Genomic DNA, 13758 nt, shown 5'->3' on the forward strand with positions numbered 1-13758 from the left:
ACCCCACATAGTGAGAACACAACAGCTCCAGGTCTTTCTCCCCAGTAAGGTGACAATCCACATCTCTAAAGCCAAGCTTTGATGCTGGGATTCAATTTCATTTTGGTCACTTGCCTTGTAATGCTTTGTGAACAGAAGGTATCAAATATCAAATTAAAGGTTGTATACTATATTTATGTGTTGTGATTATGAATTTGAGAATATTTAATATTTTATCAAATAATATTTCGGTCTGTTAAGGGTTGTCCTGTGAATACCAGCCCAATAAGGCGATGGTATTAGGAAAAAATAGAAAGGTGTGAGACGAGCTCTGGCATTATTGAACAGCATAAACTCTGCACATATATGGAATGAATTCACACAATTTTTTAAAATACAAGAATTTATTAACAAAAATAAGTCAACTCAAAGTCAAACATATTTCAATCAACAAACTCTTTATCATGCTAAAACAATCCAACTAAACTACCAAGCAGAATTAAAGAATAATGAAGACTAATGGACTATGTACAATATAAACAAGTCGATTAAAGATGATTGGAAATTATGACCAAAAGAGTGATGCAACATTACCATACAATGTTTATGTCTGAGAACCAAGGATCATCTTGAAGAATCTGGAAGTGAAGTTAAGTTAGTTTTGGAACTAACTTAAGCAATAATCGGTATACCTTTAGACAACCATTCACAACGCAAGATCAGATAAAATATTATTTTATTAAAATAATGTTTAAAAGAATGATCTGCTGGATAAAACCAACCTCCTGGATGACTAATTCTCAACCGTGTCACATTAGCTTCCTTTATTTATTGAAATAATATTTAAAGAAATATTATTAAAGGAAATGGTAAAATATTTAAAGGAAATATTTTGGAAAAGAGCCAAATCTTTCTGGAGAAATGGGGCTTAATTGTGTTACTTAGTTATCAAGTTTAGTAAAATAATGTTTAGGAAAATATTTTTTACTGGACTGAAAACTAACAACCTTTCTGGGTAAATATTCTTTAGTAGCAAACACGTGTTCTTAGCTGTTAGCAGTTAAAGCTCACAAAAGAAGCTGATAGCTTAGCACCAGAATCAAACACACACCTTTAAGATACCAGGGTTAATAAAAGGGTTAAAATGCATAAGCGTGGACGGCGCGTTATGATCAATCTTCTGTGTTTAAAATCACCCTTTAAATAAAGTTTTGTCTTAACTTTAAAAACACACAAACACAGAGCTGAGCACGTTTGCTGCAGATACTCTGCTAGCAACAAGAAAGCTGAGTTTCACACAAAAAAAAACAAACTTCATAAAATTCAATTCAATTCAAAAATACTTTATTAATCCCAAAGCGAAATTAAATGTTGTCATATCTCATATTATGAAGGTTTCTTCAAAGAGCCGTTGCAGATGCTGATGGCTGTGGGCAGGAAGGATCTCCTGTAGCGCTCCGTCTTACAGCAGATCTGAAGAAGCCTCTGACTGAAGACACACTGTTGTTGTAGGACAGTCTCATGAAGAGGATGCTCAGGGTTCTCCATAATGTTCTTCATTTCATGAAGAATCCGTCTTTCCACAATGATCTCCAGAGGTTCCAGAGGAGTCCTCAGAACAGAACCAGCCTTTTTTATCAGCTTGTTCAGCTTTTTTAAGTCCCTGGCTCTGATGCTGCTTCCCCAGCAGATGATGGTAGAAGAGATCACACTTTCCACAACAGACTTATAGAAGATATGCAGCATCTTGCTGCAAACACCAAAGGTCCTAAGCTTCCTCAAGAAGTACAGTCTGCTCTGTCCCTTCTTGTAGATGGCTTCACAGTTGCATCTCCACTCTAGTCTGTTGTCCAGGTGAACACCGAGGTATTTATACTCCTCCACCACCTCCACTTCTTCTCCCATGATAGAAATAGTGTTTGACTTATTCCTGTTTGTCTTAAAATCTACAATCATCTCCTTTGTTTTAGTCACGTTCAAAATGAGATGATTGTTTCCACACTATGCCATAAAGTCCACCACCATCCTGTACTCAGCTTCTTGTCCATCTCTGATCCACCCCACAACGGCAGAATCATCCGAGTATTTCTGCAAAAAAACGTTCAGATCATAAATCTTTCTCCATTACTCTGCCCAAACCTAACCTCTGACCCATGCTGAGGAGAAGTTGTCCGGGCGACAACGAAGTTTGAAGAAAGCTTTGTGAACAAAGATTTAGCTTCCAGCTAACCTCCGTAGCTGTGGGTGAAAGACGGCTCGTTCTGTCTGCCAACCAACTGCACGTTACCGTAACCACGGTGATGCGGGGCCGTTGTCCTTCCTTCAGACTCGGCTCGTTGAACTCTCTGGAACACAGTTTGCTTCTGCAGGTCTCAGAGAGAAAGTAAAGCAATGCTTATACCTCAATTTCCCTTTTTTGAATGAATACCGGATTCTTTCAAAAGTAATTAATCAGTACTTAACTTGTGCATATGATCGCGAACCACTTCACTGTTTCATTCAGACCGAGTCAGCTGACTGCTTCGAGTTGACAGGCGGAGTTTCAAACATTTGGCGCGATTCAGTGTATTTAAGATGGCTCAAGCCCCGGTTCACATCCCCATTGTATACGTTTTATACGTTACGAACAGCTCTCATTTTTGGATATTCTGAGTTTTGGTGGATTATTCTGTCATGGAGCAAACATGTAGGAAGCGTTCCCAAGTGTGGGAATATTTCGATTTGGTGCCACCTAAGAAGTTCATGTACATTCAAAGTGTTTATTAGAAAGCCTATAGCCTATACTATGCAGTAGTGTTACAGTCATGGTATCATGCAAGAGGTGCAGTAATGGGTTGTTATCTTGGTTTTACAGGTGCAGTGTTTGCTTTGCCCGCAGCTGCTGACGTATAATAATAATACGTCATCAATGCTAAGGCATTATAGAGCCAAACACGAGAACACTCAGCCTCCTGCCACCAATCAAGGTCATCATAACATAGATATACATGCAGAATTAGAAAGAATGACAGTTAAATGTTTGTAAGTTAAATTGAAGTTACTTTTCTTTCTTTATTTTATGTAGGATCCAGGAAGCAAGAGCTTGATGAAGCTCTTGTGGACTTCATAGTGAAGGTCTCCCAGCCATTCTCTGTATCCAAACCTAAACCACCCAGCCAAACAGTTCCTTGTCACACCAGCCTCCTCTGTTCCCTGTGAAAGAGTATTTTCCAAAGCTGGAGCGTTTGAGCCCTTCTACTGTGCAGAAATTACTTTTCTTGAATAAAAACACCTGAAGTAACACAAGCACCCTATTTATTACACCAAGCACAATGTCCAAAAACACTCAGTACACCAAGCACACTCCCAAAGTAAATATGAATGACAAATACAAAACTTTCACTTCACTTCACTTCATTTTTTTGTTGTTGTTGTTATTTATTTAAAATGGGACAGTGGAATTTCATAAAAAAAATGACAATTCAAGTTAAAGAAGCCAGAATTAGCCTAATGACTATTTTTCATCTGTAATCCCCTACAGTTCATATTGTTTTTAAATTATTTTTTCATGAGTTAATTACTCAGAATCTTTAATGAGTTACTAAAAACACATATGTACAACACGCATATATACATACATAAATGCTATTATTTACACAAGAGGTGCATCACATTCGCAGGGCTTCATTTGGTGCAACAATCACTACTGCCAGTAGATGTCACCCAAGGGAATTGAATGAACCGTCGGGTAGTGAACCACTTTATGACACAATGGTTCAAAATGATTCTATGCTTCAAAAAGCCTCATTTTGACATCGCTAATCTTATGACACCCTTGGATCCACTTTGAAGAGTTTATGTCTTTTTGCCACCAAAGAGACATTAGCGTGTTGTGCCTCTCCTGTCCCGATGATCACGGGCGTGGAAGAGGCAGGATGCAGCAAGAGCGGTGCTTTTATTTGGACAGTGACGTCACAAGAAGTCCACAGTTACCCCGTTTCCTGGCTGTGCCGGAAGTAGGTTAATGCAATTTATTTTGAAAGTTCCAGGAAAGTTTGTATTGGCCTTTCACGTTGTAACCATGGCTGTGGTCCCAACATATGGAAAACAGAACAAGGTTTAATTGCATCTTTTATTTATTTATTCCCCTGAACCTTTATAATCAGGGTCATGGGGAGTTGTGCAGGGGTAAAAATAAAGGCTTACATCACCTGATCTTGAACTGAATAGGCTGAAAGTAAAAAAAAAAGTCCTACAAGAGCAGATCCATGACAGAAGAAATTACATCCTTTAACTTGGACTCAGAACATGCTGCTTTTTTAAATTTGGTTTGTATTAACTATTGTTTGCCTAATAAAGGAAGCAGATAATCTGGCTGGGAAAAAGTAGAAAGCTGCTCAGGCAGTTTTCTTTGTATAAACGCACACAATATGCAGATTGAATTTCTGTTGAGATGGTGTCAAAAAGTGGGAGAGTCTACCTAATCCTAACTGGCACCTTACATATTTACACTGTTTCTGCAGTAAAATTCACAGTTATACAATAGTAATAAATAAGTCCAGCTGTCCAGTCTAAGAAAAAAGAAATCTGCAAGATTACAACCTGACCTAGAGTAGAAGTATTTTTGTGTCTTTGTTGAACTCCCTCAATGTTAATTAGTCTTCCTCCCTTGGTTTTCTTGCTTTCTTTCTGCCACAGCTGTTCTCTATTGTTCCCTGATTACCCCATCTCCATTCAATGTAATTCTCCACTGATCCCTCAGTATATAAACTTACTGGTTTTCATTTATCAACACAATATTCTTTTGTTGTTTCTGTTACTCTGCATGGTTCTTCCCAAATGTACTGCCTGCTTCTCTATACATGCTCCATGGCCTGCTCTATTTGTGTCCTGCTGTAAAGTTTTGTCTTATTTTTATCATTACATCCTTCAATTGACCATACTGCTTCTGAATTCCTGTCCACATGCTGGTCTTACAAACAACCCACAAGACCTGACACTCTTCTCTATACCTACCACAACGATGGGAGTTGTTTTGCTCCTTGTTATTTTTGCCTATAAATAAACTGTTGATGCTGCTTTACCCTCTAACTGTACAAGCATGCAGCTCTCACTTTGAATTTTCTCCCACAACAGGAAGCCACCAGAAGGATGAGCACCAGGTGGAGAATTTCACTATCATCTAACATATAAAACTCTCCCCTGAGGACAGGTAGATTAAATGGGTACATTTCTGACCCGTTGACTTAAGGAGAAGAAACCGTCTCTCTAGTTGTGTTGAGTCAGAGCTCCCTCTGGCAGATAAAGGCCTAAACAATAGTATGGCTTTGGCATCCTGTTCCTCTGAAGATGTGGAAGTTTGAACCATTATAAGTGAAAACGTAACCATTGTTAAAAAGTCAACTCAAAATGTTAAAGCAATTTACATAAATGTTTTTGGGAACGTAAATAGATTATTTTTATTCTAAAGTCAGAATCGACAAATTTAGCTAGGGACCTCCACACAAAACTGCATTTGTTTACAGCAGCTTTTTATTTATGTTAGTTGGTAGAAACATCTTAATCAACTGTTTTATTTATATGTATCTATTGTTGGTCCATTATCCTGAAAGAATTCGTTCCACCAACAGTTTATCTGCTTCTGGTCCTATTTCATAAAATATTTGCTTCAAGATATTTATTTTTTCCTCACCTTCTTCAACTATTGATTCATTTTTTTCTTTCATAAATCTTGGGGTCATCTGTAGATTGTTGTTACTTTTCCATTTCCCTAAACTGGTTGAAATGCTTTTTTTTATTCAGCAGGAAGGTGAACATCCATCCTCTCTTTCCATTGTCAGAGTGTAGGCTGTTTAAGTTCCTTTAAGGACTGCCTTTATTCCATCCCACATGACTGATGGATTTACTTGTCCATTACTGGTTTCCTGTTTAAACTTGTGCAGGTCTTCTTTTATCTGATAATGCAGGTTTGCACAGGTTTGGCACTTGATGCGGGCAAAGATAAATGTAGTCCCGAAGCCTGTATTTTGCAGGTTTTGTATTGATTGCAATTAAAGGGGAAAGAACCACTCTAACGGACAGTTTTGGAAGGTGCTGTGCACCTTTGAACCTTATCCAACAAACAAATGTGGTTCTTTTATGTTGCCATGAACAGAAAGGACCCAGATGCTAAAGAGCTTCATAATGTTGTTGCTGGATGAAGATATTGGGACACCTTCATGGGACTAAAACTCAACGCTAGACAGTTTTCAGTGCATGCATGAGTCTGAAATAAAAAAGCATCACGTTTGGAGGAGTGAGAGCTGCAGAAATTCAATACTTGGTTGTTTTTACTGAGGATTAACCATCAACTGACATTTAATCCATTCTGAGTACAGTCTGTTCTTTTCCTTTTCAGTTCCTGTGGTGCAACATTTCTGCAGCAGTGTGCAACAACAGGAATATCAACTCGTACAGCTTAGTTATTTAGAAGGTGTTGCAGGTGCTTGTTTTAAAGCTTTCCTAGTGGCTCAGCGATAATTTTACTGTGTTGATTTTGGCTTATCTTATAAACCAAATGAAGACTGCCTTTCAACATGAGAAAATGCAGTAAAAACCCAACAATAAATGGATAAGGCTGATAAGAAAACCATTATTTTCGTTTTGCATTTGGTTGCATGATAGATCCCAAATCAAAACCTGTTAAAATGAGTAAATTTGTAAAATTTGTCTAAAGATGTGTGTACTGTCTAGAAATATAGAAATGTCAGAAGTAAGATTTCCAACTTGATTTAGAAAGAAACGTAGTTTCCTGGATTTTGCTGCTATCCATAATACAAATCTGTTCAAATATACAATAGAATAGATTAATCATTGAGTTCTGTCTGCTTTCTCTGCACTGCCCTGTTCTTCTGTTGTTGTCATTTCATGTTTGGGTTCATCATTCATTCTTGGGTTTATATTACTTTCTTGGATTGCTGTGTTTAGATGTTTTAGTTTGTATTTCTTTGTAGATCTGACCAGCCAGTTTTTTTGATTTAGAGAGCATCCAACCTTTTCTTCTGCTACCAACATAGAAGAAGCATATGTTGCACTAAATGACATTTCTTTCTGCATTGATGCTGCAGTCACAGAAAAGACGCCCAGACTTCCCTCTCCCTAGACACCTCCTCCATGTCCTCTGCGAGACACCCTGGATGTCCTCCCAGTGGGACTCGCCTGGAACACCTCCCAAGAGAGGTGTCCATGGAGCATCCGGAACAGATACGCAAACCACCTCAGCTGACTCCTCTCGATGTGGAGAAGCAGTGGGTCTACTCCGAGCTCCTCCCAGATGGCCAAGCTCTTCACTCTATCTCTAAGGGATTTGCCAGCCACCCTGTGCCCATGTGAAGAACTTTTTTATAAAAAACATTTTTAAAATATTACACCTTACCTAGACATGATTAAATCAGCTACTGAATAATTTGAAAATATCTGAACCCTTTTAAAAATAGGACTGCTTGTAAGATAAAGGTTAAATAGCTATACCATGGATGCCATCGATCCATTAGGTTAGTTTGTGTGTGAGGGGTTCATATTTTATTTTCCAAAATACAAGGCAGTTAATTTCACTGGACTTCAAAAACTGTAATTAGTACCTCTTCTCTCTTAGGAATCTAGTATTAAAGTTTCACTGTTAACAAGATTTCCAGTTTTCCTCAAAGCAAATGATAATTCTATGGAACTGAAATGAAATCTGTTTTCATATCTGTGAAGATAATAATAAAAAACAATGGAGGGTGAATAGACAACCTATAGGTGAAGCAACATTCTTATAAGCTTTTCCCAGCAACACGGACTCCTCTGTGTCTTCAAAATGCAACACAGGACTGGAGCTCATGGATCAGTTTTCAGCTTTTTTTGTGAAAACGTCAAAGAGACTAATAGTTTGACACCACCTGTGTCTTCTTTACTATGACAAGAGAATGCAGAAACAAGGAAAGTAATTATTGATAACCTGATGGGTGAACAGAAATGACCGGACATTTGGCAAACTCATACTGTAAGCCTATTGGTTGGATAAAACACATCTACACAGCAAAATTGAACATAACATACACTATATTGCTAAAAGCATTTGTCTGTCTACTTATACATGAACATGAACGTTGATTACTTCATATTCTTACTCTATAAGGTTCAATTTGTTGATATACACACCGTTGCCAGCAATAGCAACTCTTTTGTAATTATCTTCCACAAGGTTTAGGAGTGTCCCTAGAGTTAAGCGAGATCACCAGAATTGCAGCCTCCACTCTATTTCATCTCAAAGGTGTTCAAGAAGGTTGAGATCAGGCCAATCAAATTTCTCCACACCAAATTTTACACACCTACAACCATGGAAGTGATTGGATCACCTGAATCTACTGATTTGGTGGTGTGACCGAATACTTTTGGCAATATGGTATTATCACAAACCATTTACAGAAGAACATTTAAAAAGGAGACACAATAAAAACACACATGAAAAGCATGTACCAGTACAACCACATAGAAAATTAGCAGACAGATATCTAGCTACAGCATATTGGAGGAAACATGACAGATTCAGTTCTTCATTAATACTAAAGGGCTTCACTGCGATAAGAGTTTAAATCCACATCCTCTTAGGGGAGGGATTTTCTATTCATCAAAGCTTTAAGAATTATACAGGGTGAAGCAACTTAGGAAAATGGGTGTGACTAATGCAGAGCTAACCTATAGGTGAAGCAACATTCCCATGAGTTTTTCACAGCAACACAAACTCCTCTGTATCGTATGTGTAGACTCGGACAAGAAGCTGAGCACATGGAGGCTTTGAAGGACTTTGCTTCTCTCTGCTCCAGTCCTACCACTGTGGTGGGCGTAGTTCTCTTGATTATACTTTATTTGATTTCTCTTGGTTCTTCCTCCAGAGAAACAGGCAAAGAACCTCCAGGACCGAAGCCTCTGCCTCTGCTTGGCAACCTGCTGCAACTTGATCTCCAGAGACCTTACAAAACACTGTGTCAGGTGGGTTTACTGTACTGGCTCAGGCTACTGTGTAGTATTTATACAGCAAATACTTATAAACTAGTTTAATATCTGATCGATTTTCTCTTTTAATCCATCCAGCTTTCCAAAAAATATGGGTCTGTATTTACAGTTTATTTTGGACCAAAAAAAGTGGTTGTCCTTGCTGGATACAAGACAGTCAAAGAGGCTCTGGTCAGCTATGCAGACGAGTTTGGAGACAGAGACATTGCACCTATATTTCATGATCTAAACAAAGGTCATGGTAAGATCACAAATAAACACATACAGAGTTTTGCAAAAAGTAACAATAGACAATTCAGAAACCGTTTCAATTGTTCTCTTGCCAACTTTAATGTATTTAATTGTGATTTTTATGTGTTGTATGAAAAGGTCGATAAGAGTACTTTGGCAAAGCACTGTACCTATACAATTTTTGTTTTATCTTTTGCCTGACAATATTATAAACATACAAATGCAAATGCCTAAATAAAAGTACAATTTTTTTTTTTTTCGTGTACTGTAAAGGAATTCTGTTTTCAAATGGAGAAACATGGAAAGAGTTGCGTCGTTTTGCCCTCACCACCCTCAGAGACTTTGGGATGGGGAAGAGAGTTGCCGAGGAGAAGATTTTGGAGGAGTGTGGACACCTTATTCAAATCTTTGAGAATCATAAAGGTATGACATAATGCTGTGTTTGTCTAAGAAATGGACACGTTACAATGATAACGTTAAGTGAAGTGCATTTTGACAGCACAAGATAAACTGATTCTGTTACTCCACAGGGGAACCATTTAACACATCACGTCCAATAAATTATGCAACATCCAACATCATCTCTTCCATCGTGTTTGGAAGCAGATTTGAATACGATGATCCTCGATTTACAAACCTGGTCAGTCGGGTCAATGACTCTATAAGCCTATCAGGCTCAGCAGAAATCCAGGTAAGCCAAATGTTTCATAAAAAATAAATAACATACTTTAGTCAAAGAGGGAGTTTAGCAGGACATGATGACAAATGTTCTATGTGAAAGGTAGGGACTGTTAAATTATTGTCTGATGTCCAAGCACTGAGCTTACTGATGCAATACAGTTTTGACATGTACACAAATGCCTTAAACCTTTGAGATCATTTTCAGAATTAGTAACATTACAACCACAACTATTAATGTATTTTATTGAGACTTTATGTCATAGAACAACATGTTGTAATGCATAAATGTGAAGTGGAATGATAGGGACACATGTTTTTAAAAGGTTTTCACACATAAAAATATTAAGTGTGGCCTACATTTGTATTTAGCAGAATCTAACGTTCCTGGATAGTCCTTTTTTTTAGCTCCATTTTTCATTTAAATCTGCCTACCTGTCCTTGCTGTGCATCCCCACAGCATCTTACTGCCACTGCCCTGCTGTTATAGGTGTTAGTCGTGGTGATGGTGATGTGCGGTACCGGGTTATTTTTAATTTTCCTCCACACATAACGTTTTGCGTATAGACAGCACAAGATAAAGGCTGGTTTTCCAACAATGGATTTCTTCTGGCCAATAAATCATAAAGGCTAGATTTGTGGAGTGACTAGGGACTAAAGGTTATTTGGGGGTATCAAGTCAAGTCATGTCAAGTTTATTTATATAGCGCTTTTCAGCAACAAGGCACTCAAAGCGCTGCACATGTATCAGGGTTAAGAGGCCTGAATAAATACTTAAGCCACTCTGTTCACATTTCTATTTGTAAACAAAATATAAAAACAAAACCCCCAGTGATTGGACAACCAGTCCTGTTTCTAATTTAAAACAAGCTCACAGTGAGTCTCCATTACACAAAGTTTGAATTAATATTGAATTTACTTTTGAATGTATTTTTCTTGATTTGGAGCTCTACAATATGTTTCCCCGGCTGGTCGGATGGATAAAAAGCCGTCAGGGGATGTTAAAAAATGCTATGATGACGACCAGAGATGTGAAGGATTTAATCAAGAAACTGAGAGAGACACTGAACCCTCAGATATGCAGAGGACTGGTGGACTGTTTTCTGATTCGGAAGCAGAAAGAAGAGGCAAGGCAACAAGTTGATCCATCTTTTTAAGGTTGATGGCTGCATCAAACATTGTCTTATGTATATTTTGGATTTCAGGACTCTTGTGTGAAAGACACTCAGTTCATCGAGGAGAACCTGCTTTATACAGTGACCAACCTGTTTTCTGCTGGAACTGACACCACAGCTGCAACCTTGAGGTGGGGTTTGCTGCTCATGGCCAAGTATCCACAGATTCAGAGTAAGAAAGACAAAATGTTATCTGTGATTTTTGTTTTTTATTTTCTGAAAACATATTTTTTAGAATGTTTTACCTTTAAATTTTGCAGTCACATCTGGGTTTCAGATTTTGGCACGTTAATGCCACAGACTTCAGTGCATTTAATTATAATTTTATGTGAAAGAACAACACAAAGTGGCATATAACCTTCAACAGAAGTAGACGGATACACGATTTTTATTTCAAATGTATTTCAAATCCATTCATCCATTGTCTACACCCATTTATCCTTGCAGGGACGTGGGGGAATGATACAATTGTCATGTTTTTGGACTGTGGAAGAAAGCTAAAGTGGAGGGGATCAAATACTTTCTCAGGTTATTCTTAATAGGTGTCCTCATCCAAATTTGCACGTATTATCATTGATCCCCAGTTAACTTCATATAGCTTTAGTGGCTAATCTCATGCAGAAAGGAAAAAAGCTTAAATGAATCTGTAACTTTAAGTTCTTCATTTGGTTTAACATTTTGACTTAATAATTAAAGATTAAATACGAAGGTTTGGAAATGTCCATCAACTTTGTTATTGGAGGGAGAAACGCTGTTAACCATCGTATCTGCTAGACCCCTGCATGTTTGTCGTTGTGACCACTGTGATCTATACTTGGGAGAACTGTTAGTCATTGGGGCAACGGGGTCTAAGGTGGTAGGGGGTTCGTCTTGTAACTGATTGTAGTGTAAAGCACTTTGGAGTCCTCAGACCTTAGAAAATGGGATGCAAGTGGAAGACATTAACCATTTTGTTTTCTGCAGACCAGGTTCAGGAGGAGATGGCCAGGGTAGTTGGAAGCCGTGAAGTCCGAGTGGAAGACCGTAAAAACCTACCGTACACCAATGCTGTCATCCACGAGATACAGAGGCTGGGTAACATTGTCCCCATGGCCATCCCACACAAAACCAGTCAAGATGTCACCTTCCAGGGATACTTCATCAAAGAGGTCCACAGTTGTGAAATATTTCTGAGCTTGCTACAAACAACTGGCTCCTGAATAATGACGATTGTGCTCGTATTTTTGCCTTCAGGGAACGACAGTGCTTCCCCTGCTTACATCTGTTCTGTATGATGAGAGTGAATGGGAGAGCCCTCACACCTTCAACCCTTCTCATTTCTTGGATATGGAGGGCAAATTCATCAAGAGAGATGCCTTCCTGCCATTTTCTGCAGGTAAAACAGCTCAACATTTTGTTTTCGCCAGATGCACTTGCCCAAACATGGCTGGATTAAAAATGTGTGAAATGTCTTGTTTCATCAGGTCGCAGGGTGTGTCTCGGGGAGAGTCTGGCTAAGATGGAGCTCTTCCTCTTCTTCACCTCCCTCATGCAGCGTTTTCAGTTCACGCCTCCACCTGGAGTGTCTGAAGATGAGCTGGATCTGACTCCAGCTGTGGGCTTCACTGTCCCTCCTTCTCCTCATGAGCTTTGTGCCGTCAGTCGGCAGTGAGAATGAAGCCTAGCAATATAGTTCCTCTCTGTATCAGTGGCCTGATGTGGTTTAACACATTTAATATTTAAATTTCCTCTGCGTGTCATTGTTTAAACAGTTGACAGAAATTATGATTTTTAGTTTTGGGTTTGTGGAGATCTATGTATACTTATGTCACTTCTCACCACTGTTGCACTGTTAAATGCACTGCTTACTTATTACTGATTCGAGGGAGAATTGGAAACAGCCGGAAGAAGAGAGACTGAAGCCAACTGAGGGGGGGAAAATAATTGACACAAATAAGCAGGGAATTCAGGGAAACAACAAATACATCTAAGTAAAAAATAGAACTAACTTAAATAACATAAACAGGGAGGAAAGAATCTACAAGGAATTACAAACTAAAACATCTAATACAGGAATCCAAGAATCTGACCACAAGAATGAATGATTAATCTAATCTAGAAAAATTAAAACGAGCAAAAAACAGGGACCAACGGGCTTGTCTGGAGTTAAGTCTCTTGGCATTTTGGACGTAAGAGAGGTTTTTATGGTCAGTCCAAATGAGAAAAGGGACTTCCGCCCCCTCTAACCAATGCCGCCACTCCTCAAGCACCAATTTGATAGCCAGAAGCTCTCGATTTCCCACATCGTAATTCTGCTCTGCTGACGACAAACGACGAGAAAAATAAGCACAAGGATGCACCTTGTTGTCTATAGGAGAACGTTGAGACAAGATGGCCCCTACTCCAATGTCAGAAGCATCAACCTCCATAACGAATTGCGCACTAGGATCAGGATGAGTCAGAATGGGTGCAGAAGAAAATAAAGTTTTCAATTTGCAAAAAGCTTTCTCTGCCTCAGGGGACCAATGGAATGTCTTCAGAGAGGAGGTAAGTTGAGTGAGAGGCACAGTGACCTGACTGTAGTTCTTTATGAACCTTCTATAAAAATTTGCAAAACCTAAGAACCTTTGGAGTTGCCTGCGATCCGTTGGAGTAGGCCACTCTGCCACTGCCTTGGTCTTCTCAGGATCCGTTCTGTACC

General features: G+C 38.7%; 1 protein-coding gene across 1 annotated transcript; it reads left to right on the forward strand.

Moving 5' to 3' along the window:
* The first annotated feature begins 8720 nt into the window (after positions 1-8720).
* Positions 8721-12752, forward strand: LOC124862662 (cytochrome P450 2K1-like). The gene is made up of 9 exons (XM_047356710.1): positions 8721-8970; positions 9073-9235; positions 9499-9648; positions 9756-9916; positions 10851-11030; positions 11109-11250; positions 12042-12226; positions 12312-12453; positions 12542-12752. The coding sequence occupies exons 1-9, from the start codon at positions 8737-8739 to the stop codon at positions 12727-12729; spliced, it is 1545 nt and encodes a 514-aa protein (XP_047212666.1). The 5' UTR covers positions 8721-8736; the 3' UTR covers positions 12730-12752.
* The last annotated feature ends 1006 nt before the right edge of the window (positions 12753-13758 follow it).

This window comes from Girardinichthys multiradiatus, chromosome X, assembly GCF_021462225.1.
Source record: "Girardinichthys multiradiatus isolate DD_20200921_A chromosome X, DD_fGirMul_XY1, whole genome shotgun sequence".
Taxonomy (NCBI): Eukaryota; Metazoa; Chordata; class Actinopteri; order Cyprinodontiformes; family Goodeidae; genus Girardinichthys; species Girardinichthys multiradiatus.